The 12665-nt window shown below is 48.0% G+C and overlaps 1 protein-coding gene across 1 annotated transcript; it reads left to right on the forward strand.

Moving 5' to 3' along the window:
• Window positions 1-3768: 3768 nt before the first annotated feature.
• On the forward strand, window positions 3769-5118 carry LOC126990380 (uncharacterized). The gene has a single exon (XM_050849001.1). The coding sequence runs from the start codon at window positions 3769-3771 to the stop codon at window positions 5116-5118; it is 1350 nt and encodes a 449-aa protein (XP_050704958.1).
• Window positions 5119-12665: the final 7547 nt, after the last annotated feature.

The following is a 12665-nucleotide window of genomic DNA, read 5'->3' on the forward strand; positions in this document are numbered from 1 at the left end:
TCTCTCTCTCTCTCTCTCTCTCTCTCTCTCTCTCTCTCTCTCTCTCTCTCTCTCTCTCTCTCTAGCTACTAGGTAGAAGGATAGATAAATGTATTTTCCTTACAGTTATTTTCAGTTTTGTAATTTTCGTCGTGCAAATCATGCGAGGCTGAACAGTAATTTAGTTATTGTGGCGCCCGACACGGACTGACGCACTTATCATAACACTTCCCTTTTGACCAACACAACAAAAATGGAAGGGAAGTAAAACACAGTGTGCGAGTGTTGGAAAATCAGAGAAGAATCAGTTTATTAATAAGAGAAGACAGCTATATAGGTGCGTAACAACAGTCTCGTCTACACGGCCGTGCTGTGTAGACGTGCGTTGTCCTGTGCTCCGTCCGTGGATGCCCTGCCTTCCACGAATAAACGGTGTCTAGAGGACATGGCTGACGAACATTCCTACTCGGCGGCTTCCGGGCAGTGTCTTGCCCCTGAGGAACGGCGCCTGTGGTCTGAGGAGACTGAAGAGATGGACGACTCTGCCGAACTTGACTCTCGCCTTTGTTCGGAGGACCACGTGGCCAGCGCTAGCAAGCGGCTCAAGCCGGATAATCCTGGCTGCCTCTCCCCCACTGCCTCTCCTGTTAAAGCTGCCACCGCACCCATGGAGGGTGTGCAGTCTGGTAGCTCTGAGACTGTCCTGGTCGACGGTGAGGTGCCCCTGGAGGACACGCACCCAGCCGCGCCCTCTGTTGCCCCGCGCCAACCCACCCGCCGCCGCCTAGACTTCCCCGCCGAGGCCGGCTGACACCAGCCCAGCAATACACGTGGTTTGCATCTCTACTGAAGCAGCACGGTGAGTTGGAGCCGCTCTTCAAGGAGGGTAGGCTCCGACCTTATCTCACGGTCAGGGACGACGTCGCCTTCTACAAGCGGCTCCTCACTGAGGGGTTCCTCGACGTAGTTTTGGTCGAAAATGCAGCGGAGCGGCAGCACACTGTCATCATCCACAATGTGCCGCTCTACATGAATGCCAACCTCATTGAGACCCCAGACAACTTCCTGTGGATAAAGCGCAGGTATGCGGGCTCGGCCCCTCGCCCGCAGCTTCTTGGAGCGGTGGTTGGCCACGTCCCGACAGAGGTGCACCTCCTCGGGGTGGGTCGTAAGGCTGTGGAGCCCTACACGGCGGAGCCCGACATCTGTCGCCACTGTTGCCGGAGGGGCCATCAGGAGTGGCGCTGCAGATCGGCCCCTCGGTGCCGGTATTGTGCGGGCACACACAAATCAGCTCTGTGCCTCCAAAAGATCCAGGCGGGCACACCCGTCCCCCGTAAGTGCTGCAACTGTGGTGCCTGACCACCACCCTCAGCAAGGCCGCCCTAGGCTTGTGTTCCGCCCTGCTCCTCTCCCTCAGTCCTCGGCCTGGGCCCGGGGGGCTCCCTCAACGTCCGAGTTTCCGCCCCTGCCGGGCTCGTCCGCCCCTGCTGCCCCAGCCTCACCCACTGCCACCCCTGTGCCTCGCCAGGCTCCTGCTCCGGCACCCCAGCCACAGCCTACCGTCCCCCCTGTGCCGGCTGCCAGTCCCCCCGCTGTCAATGGGTCGACCCCTGTCCTCCATCAGATCCTCGCTGCAGTCACCCAGCTGCAGGAGACGCTGGCTGCAACGATCTCCAGGGTGGCGGCCTTGGAGCAGCGAGTCTCCACGCCCCCGCCTGCGCGTGAGCTCTCCTCCGTCCCGGCCGCATATTTCTGGACTGTACCACAGTACTGCGCGCTGCAGTGAGAACGGATGGAAGACACCGTTTGAGGAGAGACTTAACTAGACCTCGCCGACGCTCACCTTACCTCTCTCTCTCTCTCTCTCTCTCTCTCTCTCTCTCTCTCTCTCTCTCTCTCTCTCTCTCTCTCTCTCTCTCTCTCTCTCTCTCTCTCTCTCTCTCATTAGGCTCCGGTTTGTATGTGTGTGTGTGTGTGTGTGTTCTCTCTCTCTCTCTCTCTCTCTCTCTCTCTCTCTCTCTCTCTCTCTCGCTCTCTCTCTATCTCTCTCTCTCACATGCACATGAGTGTGTATGTGTGTGTGTGTGTGTGTGTGTGTGTGTGTGTGTGTGTGTGTTCTCTCTCTCTCTCTCTCTCTCTCTCTCTCTCTCTCTCTCTCTCTCATTATGCAAATGATGTGTGTGTGTGTGTGTGTGTTCTCTCTATCTCTCTCTCTCTCTCTCTCTCTCTCTCTCTCTCTCTCTCTCTCTCTCTCTCTCTCTCTCTCATTATGCACATGATGTGTGTGAGAGAGAGAGAGAGAGAGAGAGAGAGAGAGAGAGAGAGAGAGAGAGAGAGAGAGAGAGAGAGAGAGAGAGAGAGAGAACACACACACACACACACACACACACACACACACACACACACATCATGTGCATAATGAGAGAGAGAGAGAGAGAGAGAGAGAGAGAGAGAGAGAGAGAGAGAGAGAGAGAGAGAGAGAGAGAGAGAACACACACACACACACACACACACACACACACACACACACACATGTGCATAATGAGAGAGAGAGAGAGAGAGAGAGAGAGAGAGAGAGAGAGAGAGAGAGAGAGAGAGAGAGAGAGAAACACACACACACACACACACACACACACACACACACACACACACACACACACACATCCATCATGTGCATAATGAGAGAGAGAGAGAGAGAGAGAGAGAGAGAGAGAGAGAGAGAGAGAGAGAGAGAGAGAGAGAGAGAGAGAGAGAGAGAGAGAGAGAGAGGTAAGGTGAGCGTCGGCGAGGTCTAGTTAAGTCTCTCCTCAAACGGTGTCTTCCATCCGTTCTCACTGCAGCGCGCAGTACTGTGGTACAGTCCAGAAATATGCGGTATTGTAATATGCGTCCCGGCCCCTGCTCCATCTTCGGCCCCGGCCCCGGCCCCGTGCCCTGCCCTGCCGTCTGCTGGTGAGGCCATGGACGCCGATAGTGGGGACAGTGTGGCTCCCCCTACGAGCCAGATGTAGAACACCCCTGCAACCCTACCGGCTGTGGTGACTGCAGCTGCCGAGGGAACGGCCGAACCTCGCCATGGTCAGACGGGTCCTTCACCTTCATCTGCTGATCCTCCACTGCAGTGGGAGGCCACACTCCAGGTGCTGCTGGCGCAGTTTGCTTCCCTGACTCATCAGGTGGCTGAGCTCCATCATCGGATCACCCCACTCCTTGACCGGCAACCACCCCCTCCTGACCAGTGAGTGTGTCCGCCTCTTAACTTGGAATGTCAACGGGGTACATGCCCGCTTCACTGACCTTCACTCCTATGTCATCACTCATAGGCCAGATATCGTTGCTCTTCAGGAGGTTGGGCCACGGGTGTCGGACATGAGGGGGTATGATTTATATGTCTTAGATGGCGCAGCAGGCAGTACCCGGGGGATGGCTACGTATGTCAGACAGGGGACGGCGATAGTTTTTGAGGACATGGGTATTAATGAGGGCATTGAATATATCACTGTTTCTTTACTCCATATGGGTGAAACCCTATTTTTTGTTAACACGCATGTTCATGCGGGGGCTTTAAATCTTGCTAACTTTCTTGATTATGTTCATGAGGAGCCGACTGTTCTTGTGGGGGATCTTAACTCTCGCCACCGAGATCTTGGTAGCCACCGCACCAATAATGTCAACGGTGTCCGCTGGAAGGCCTTCCTTGATGCCTCCGAGACGGCTGTCCTCACGGGGGATAATGTGCCCACACATGTTCAGGGGGGCAGGTTAGACTATGTCACTCTTTTTAACATGCCAGCTTTTACTGCCCAGACCCTTATTTCCAGGTGTTTGCTGAGTGACCACTTTGCCCTGGAGACGACCATCCCGATCCAGCCTGCCCCTGCTGTGTCCCGGAAGCGGTTGGCTGTCCCTGCTGCCCGGATGCCGCGCCTTGTTGCCGAAGTCGGGGCGTGGTACCATACTGTGAAGGGATCCTTTACCGACGCCGCCTCGCTGTACCACGGCCTGCTGGACACCGTCGAGAGTTTTGTTGCAGCTGGCAGGGCCCCTCCAAGGCCCGCCAAGCGCCGCCTGCAGACCTACGCCTCGGACCCGGCTGTCTCCAACTGTCAGCGGACCCTTGCCTCGTACCAGCGGCGCTGGCAGCAGGACCCCGCCGATCGGGCTGCCCGCGATGCCATGGTCGCTGTGGCGCACCACCTCACTGAACTCAGACAGGAGGCCCGCTCACGACACTGGGTCGCCTTCCTTGCCAGCGTGCGCAAGACCCGCTCCCTGCGGGAGGTTTGGCACCATGTCAACAGGGTGAGAGGGAGGACCAAACGGCTGGTGAGTGACCCTGACCCTGCGGGCCGGGCCCAGGACCTGATGCACCAGTGGCAGAGGGCCTCCTCCCTTGGTGGTCTCCCTACACAACACCAGGCCGAACTTGCCCGCCACAGGGAGCGGCGGATGGCCCTCGTTCAGCACCACGTCACACTTCTGGATGACACATGTGTCCCCATTACCCACGATGAACTCCTTCTTGCTGTCAAACATGGCAAGTCGACAGCCCCGGGCCACGACGGGTTGACTTACGACATTCTTAATGCCTTACTCGTTGTGCAAGGTGACAACCCCCTGCTTGACCTGTTCAACATGTCGTTTGCCGCAGGTTGCCTCCCCCTTCCGTGGAAAGCTGCCTTGATCGTTCCCATCCCCAAGGGTGATGGCACCTTTCGCCCTATCTCCCTGACGAGCTGTGTGTGTAAACTGTTAGAGCGGGTGATCTTGAACAGACTTCTCTATAAGCTGGGGGACCGGCTCTCCCCAAACTTACATGGGTTTATGAAGGGCCGTTCCACAAGTGACTGTTTTCTTAAGTGCCTTAGTAATCCCGACGTGAATTGTCGCGCTTTTGTGGACTTAAAAGGGGGCTTTGATAGGGCCAACAAGGATGTCATAATGGAGGAACTCACTCTGAAGGGTGTCCGTGGAAGACTCTTAAGCTGGATCAGGGACTATTTGTATGGTAGGAGGGCACAAGTGGTCTTCCAGGGTGCTACCTCCACGGAGGAAGTGTTTGAGCTGGGCACACCACAAGGGGGTGTCCTCAGCCCCATGCTTTTCAACATTTTAATGGACAAAATTGCTCGGTGACCCTTTCCGGGCAACACTCAGGTCATTATCTATGCAGATGACATCCTTGTGCAATGCAGCAGTCCTGCTCTTCTCAGTTTAGCTTTGCAGCAGCTGTCAGCGCTGTGTGAACAAATGGGCCTTGTCATCAAAGAAACTAAGACGAAATTTCAAGCCAGTGGGAGGAGAGTTTCTCACCTGCCCAGTGTTAATGGCACTCCTTTAGCTAGAGTTCCTACATACTAGTACTTAGGCGCCCCTGTCAGCTTCCAGAAATCTGTGCAGAGCGTCACTCATGTTCAGGACATATGCCTTCCTAGGTTAGCTCCTCTTAAGGTTTTGGCTAACAGGGGCCTTGGAGTCGGCATCCCTGTCCTCAGGATGTTTTACCTTTCTGTCGTCAGGTCCCTCATTGATTATGCTGCCCCTGTTTTGGTACAGTTTAGTGCGGCACAACTTCACCCCTTGGAACATATTCAAAATGAGGCCATGCGCCTCATTCTGGGGTGCCCCAGAACTGCAAAACTTGAGGTCATGAGGGCAGAACTGAATCTGCCTCGTGTTGTGGACAGAATCTGGGAAATTACTTGTCGCACTGTCAGCCGCCTGCTTCGTGCTGGTGCAGTGCCCCTTCACCAGGCACTGGTAACTCTGCACCGTGACTCCAGGGCTCCTGTTACCTCCTACCTTAGGAAAATTTATCTCTTGTTAGCAGAGACTGGTGTGTTAGAAGCGTGCTTAGGCCTAGTTTATTCCCCGGCCCAACCTGCCTGGCCTCCCTATCGTGTCAGTGTAGACATTGAACAACTACCTTTTCCTAAACGTGATTGGCTTCCCCATGTCCTCCAGGATCACTTCATGGTCAAACTGTCCAAGTACCCCCGTGTTCGGGCTGTCCATGTGTACTGTGATGGCTCCGTAGATGGCAGCAGGTCGGGCTGTGGCGTGTTTATCCGGGATTACGCTTCCCCCACCCAGTACACTGACATTGAGGTTACCAGGCGGCTGCCGGGGTACCTGTCCTCGACCCGGGCTGAGCTGTATGCCATCCTTGAGGCTCTCCACACTGTAGCAGCTTTGCACGAAAATGTCTACTTGTTTGTCGATAGCCAGGCTGCATTGCATGAACTTGTGTCCTCCTCCCCTACCGACTGTGATCTTGTAACTAAGTGCCTGACTGCCGTCCGTGCCCTTGAGGCCGCAGGTGCCACGGTCCACTTCACCTGGGTGCCCTCTCATGTGGGCATCCAGCTCAATGAGAAGGCGGACTGCCTCGCTCGACGTGCCCTTCAGGATGACACAGTGGACCCTGGCACTGATTATACGCTTAGCTATGTTAAGAATAGACTTAGGCATTATTCACGTGATAGCATTGCTACCCAACTCAGACACTGCTGTGACAATGGCAGCGCCAGCAGCCTCCACTATGTTAGTGTCTCCCAGCGCTGTGTTTACCCCTATGGGCGACACAGTGCCCCTCAGGATGTGGTAGCAATGCGCCTTAGGCTAGGCTATAGGTACTACTGGGAGGTAACTCCTGGTGTCTGCTGCACGCTCTGTGCCAGGCCGAGGCCACACACTGCATCACTATGTCATGGAATGCCCTCTCAGTGCTAAGTTTAAGCCACGGGACTGCCTTGACCTGCCCCAGACAATTTGTTGGCTCCTGAACCATGATGTCCTCCCTGCTATCCTCAAAGAACACCCTCAGTTTGCACCAAGGTGGTGATGCCGTGTGTGGCAGCGTGAACTACTGCCGTGCTATACAAGGCTGTGATCTCTGCAGTATTTACTTTAAGGACTAGTATTTACTCTATCTCTGTGTTCATTCCCATCTAGTGCTTGGGCAATGTTCTCCGTCCCCACATTTTATTGTCTTATTGTCCAGGGGAGGTACTGCCTCCCTTGTTGTGCTTTCCTTCCTACCATTGTATCTTTAATTTCATGGTGCTCCCTACATGTATTAATAGTTGTATAATCACACTCTGTCCTGCCTGGGGGTTGGGATGGCATGTTCCTCCCTTCTCCCTTGTTGTTTACCTGCAACAATAAACTATCAATCAATCAATCAATCAAAACAGTGGCGAGTTGTGGCGGGCGGAGCCATTTTTCCGACCACGCCACTGTGGTGGCCACAGCGGCCGGGATAGATACCGTTGTTTCAAATGGCAGCGTGCACGAGCCACTATCGGTGACCACCATAGCTGGGCGTCATCGCGATAAGTTTTCGCGATACTTTATCGCTGATAACAAAATCGGGTTATCGGCCATTCGCTACTTATTTAAATATGTATCGGTATCTTCGTTACTGTTGTAACCAAACCAGCGATAATCGCTACTTTTTTCCGCCTCTCAGAAAAAAAGAAAAAAAAAAACTGTCTCTTCCCTACTGTGCATGCGTGGCACGGGCGCCCGGTGTCGTTTGAAAAAACTTCGGGGTATGAAATATCTTCGGTGAAAAGATTTCATACTTAGATCATCAACATTAAAACACTAGGTTATTTTTTTATGTTAGACTCAAAAATCAATATATCAAAGAGAAAAATCATTTAACTTTGCCCCCAAAATGATTATTCACTGCCTCAAATTTGATATTCCATATTCGTTTGTGAGCATGCCATGGTTTTGAAGGCACCCGGTGTTGTACGTGTTATTTGGTGTCCCATCGTCAAAAGATGGCGTTTTTGTTTATAAACACTGGTCTCTCGTGAGCTGCGCATGTTCAGACCAGTAAGCGTAGCCCTGTACAGTCTCACAAAGCTTTTTAACCGTATTTAAGAGTTACTGGAAGGCTGAATCAAACAAACAGTACCACCATCCTCGCTGTTTCTAGAACGACACTATGTACATATAAATACAACTCGTACAAAATGTCGTTCTAAGCTGAAAGAAATAGTGGTACTGTTTGTCTGATTCAGCCTTCAACTCTAATTTTACTTTCTGAAATCTACGCTTGTCTGAGCATGCGCAGTTCATGAGTGTTTGTAAACAAAAGCGCCAGCTTTGATGGTGAACATAAATAACAAACTCAGGCGTTTCTAAATATTACCGTCCATTGGTACTACGTGTCAACGTGTGGTTTCCAGGTTTTGCAAGTTTTCTAAAATACAGATAATGAAAACTTGAGCACATCTATTTTTATTTTATTTGAAATATCAATATAGTATCGATTTCGCCTATCGGACTTATCGCTAGCTAGTATCGGAATTGTGGATTTATATCGGGTATCGGTTATCGCCTATATTTGTGTCTCCAGTTAACGAATATTGGTTATCACCGATAAGGTTTTCCATTATCAGTTATCGGTTATCGGGAATAAGGTTTTCTGTTATCGTGCCCAGCTATGGTGACCATCACCCTGCCACCCGCCGCTTTCCCTCTGTCTTGACACTTGAACACCTGAATTTTAACCGTCATAATGATGTATAAGTATGACCTTCACGCATAACTTGTGTTCAGGATATAATGGATAAGCTCTTATATGCTTTCAGAACTAATGTTTCATTTCGTTTCACAGTTTTGCATATTAATTGATTCTGATATGAATTAATTACTGAATGTGGTAGTTTTATTTACCAAGAAGTAGAAAGGGGAAAATGTTATGTAACCGCAAAGACTGCTGAATTATGTCAATAAATTACATCTAATGTGACTTAATATTCTTCATGTTCAGTCTTATAATAAAATTACCGCAAGTCTCTCTTCTACTGGGACACAATTCCTCATGTTGATGTCCTGCCGTGTTATCCGTGGACCAGTTATTGTCTTAAGATGATTAAACCTACCCTGTGACCTCCTGAAGTAGTAAAAAGATTATCGTGTTCTTTTAGCTCTGCTACTGCCACACGCAGTAGGCAGTATTCTGTTGCTAAGTATATATGGGGTGAAACCATGGCAGTACTTTCTTCAGCGCTTTTTTGCCAAGAGAGCACAGACAGCTGCTGCCTCTACGAGATCCATAACCCCACGTGCTGACCTCATTAGTGGCCGCCACCGAGTGGCTCCTGTGCATGGTGCACCTACCCACCATTTTTCGTGGCGACCATTTTTTGTGGTGGCCACTTTTTGTGGCGGCCACTGACCACTAAAAGTGTCTCGTGTGAGCCCAGCCTTACACAATAGTTACAAGGTTTACTTGCATGACGCACCGGAAGTGCAAGACATTGGCGTTCGTCATACTTCTTGATTTAAGGACAAAGTACTTCTCCAGGTGGGGCCACGGGTTCTGGAACTTCTGGGACTCCTGACCGGCAGCTTGAGTGTACGTCAATAACGATAAACAAGGCGGCAATAATGAACGCAACTACATGGTTACAACGTCGCAGCTGAACTGAACAAAGAGCCCAACAAGAAGAGAAGAGAAAGAAACCTCCAGTTTAACCTAATTCTGTATATTTTACCCAAGATTTCCTGCAAATTTATGCATTTTTTACTTTTTCCACAGCTGACACTTTTATTTTTATTATTTTAAGTTATTTCTTGTCAGGTGGAAAATATCGAATTCTTGTTATTAAATCCTGAGTTCAAAGAATTGGAAAAGGAAGATGCATTACCCTAAAATACCAAAAAGTTTCCCTAATAATTGTCCAGCTACCCTACTTTAAGGCGAAATTTTCCCATAAGTGGAAGCCCTGGAATAATTGCACCATGTGGCTCAACTGGTGCTGTGTCTGCCCACAACAGACAAGAACAAACCTGTATGAATTTTTAGTGCACTTAAAGTTAGCGTAGGAGGAGTTACATTTAGCGGAAGCTAATTGGTCATAACTTTCAAATTACCAAAAACGCTAATCAGCTAACGAAAAAGCTAACTTCGCTAATTAGTGGTTGGCAATTAGCGGAACCGTGCCCACCTAACTATAACCCAAACAGTCAATATATATATATATATATATATATATATATATATATATATATATATATATATATATATATATATATATATATATATATATATATATATATATATATATATATATATATATATATATATATATATATATATATATATATATATATACATGCAGTTTCGCTTGCTTTATTCCGAAGGTATGGCGCTAAACTCGAGGATCGCGAAACTCGTGGTATTGAAATCCATGAAAAAAGCGCTTATTGGTTCCGACCCGTGGAAAAACTGACTTTTTTTTTACTTTACTCCTTTGTTATCTCAATTTTTTCGACTTTACTCCCTTGTTATCTCAAAATACGTACCTTGGTAATAGGAAGAAAATGGGAAGTGAGAACAGGTCGTTTTGAAGCCGCAGTTGAGGGCGGCTGCCTTACAATTGGCTGGCAGTTCTGAAAACACGCTTGTGATCCACATGGTGTCGTCTGCTAAAGTAAGGGCTGTCGCGGTCACCCGTGGGACAGTTGGACAAACTTATATTTTCTGGTAGTTTTCTGTGTGTTATGAAATAATCTGCTTACTCTTTCTGTCATAAATCATTCAATCACTAATATCATGATTGACTTTTCAATGCCTATTGTACGTGCACCCGCCGCCGCAGCCGCATAATAGCTCGCAGAGAGGTTCAACCTGCTTACTGTTTCCATATTTCCCTCACCGCTCACAAAGATCACGAGCGGACAAACTAGAACAAAACCAGGCAAATTAATACTTTTAGTGCTGTGTATTCCCACAGTGCGCATGCGTGGTGGAGAGCCGAGTGATTAATTTCAGCGGGGAGATATTTCTCGCAACACCGGCCAGTGTAGTGGACCGTCGCTAACATGCATTACAGGTCAAAAGAAGAAGAAGAAGAAGAAGAGGAAAACAACAACGGAAGTTTTACAATTTTCAAAGACTGGAGAAGAAAAGTTTTTTGGACTGTGGTTCCACAGCATTGGGTGTTCTCTTATCTTGTTAATCAAGCAAAGCAGCTTTGCCAGACCACTTTACGAGTCTCTTGGTTGGCCATCTTCCACTGCTCCTCACTCCTCAGCCACTGCCGTCGTTTGTTTGTTTACATACAGCCGTGACGTACCCACATACCCACGCTCGTACCCACAACCGTTTTCCATTCATACGGACAACCAGCAACTCGCTCCGGGTTGGGCATACGGGCAACCGAGGTTGCCCATAGCCCCAGTGGTTGGACACCACATTTCAAGGCAGCACGCATGACACCGACGGTAGGTAGACGTTACCCGTACATGTCAAAGCAACGCGAAACTCGGGGCGGTAATGCGCGAAAGTCGATATGGTACGAATTTAGGACTAAGCGCTAACTCGACGATCGCGAAATTCGGATAGCGCGAAACTCGAGAGGATACTGTATATATATATATATATATATATATATATATATATATATATATATATATATATATATATATATATATATATATCTATATAGTGGAGAGCAGTGATGATTCGGCCACTTTTATAAAAATAATTTTAGAAAAAAAAGTTTAAGAAGTAGTGTAATTTTGTTGACCTCAAAATGTTCCTCCATCATTTGGCTCTTTAGGCTGCTAATATGACACTCGTAGCTATTTCCAGTTTTCAGACGTAGGTGATGAAAAACAAGTTTCTAAATCGTCCCAACCATCCCCATCCGTGGTGATGGTTCGGCCAGGGAGGTGGGATGGTATGGACACTCATAATACTCGACATAATATTAATATAACTTAAGTTTGATTGGCTAATAAACAAGATTTTATATATAAATATATATATATATATATATATATATATATATATATATATATATATATATATATATATATATATATATATATATATATATATATATATATACAAATAAATTCATAAATGCTTCTTTTCTAATCAGACTTTTTATCTGATACAGTGTGCTCTTCCTTTGTTGATTTGTACCATAAGTCCCTGCCTATCATGTGGTTGAAGATACCCTAAACTTAAGCTCACTTAACAAAAACTTAAACAGTTACTATAGGTCTTGAATCAGAAAATTCATATATGCTTCCTTAGTAATGAGCATAGCTGGGCGATAACAGAAAACCTTATTCCCGATAACTGATAATGGAAAACCTTATCGGTGATAACCGATATTCGTTAACTGGAGACACAAATATAGGCGATAACCAATAACCGATACCCGATATAAATCCACAATTCTGATACTAGCTAGCGATAAGTCCGATAGGCGAAAATGATAATATATTGATATTTCAAATGAAAAAACATACATGAATTCAAATTTAACATTATTTGTATTTTAAAAAAACTTATAAAACCTGAAAACCACATGTTGACACGTATCTATAAACGGTAATACTAGAAACGCCTGAACCGGTGTTGTGTTATTTGGCGTCCCCACCGTCAAAAGCTGGCACTTTTGTTTACAAACACTGGTCTCCCGTGAACTGCGCATGCTCAGAAAGCGTAGACCTGTACAGTCTCACAAAGATTTTTAACCGCAATTAAGGTTGCTGGAAGGCTGAATCAGACATACAGTACCACTACCACCATCCCCGCTGTTTCTAGAACGACACTGTACGAGTTGTATTTATATGTATAGAGTGTCATTCTTGAAACAGCGAGGATGGTGGTACTGTTTGTCTGATTCAGCCTTCCAGCAACTCTT

This window comes from Eriocheir sinensis, unplaced genomic scaffold, assembly GCF_024679095.1.
Source record: "Eriocheir sinensis breed Jianghai 21 unplaced genomic scaffold, ASM2467909v1 Scaffold1606, whole genome shotgun sequence".
NCBI lineage: Eukaryota > Metazoa > Arthropoda > Malacostraca > Decapoda > Varunidae > Eriocheir > Eriocheir sinensis.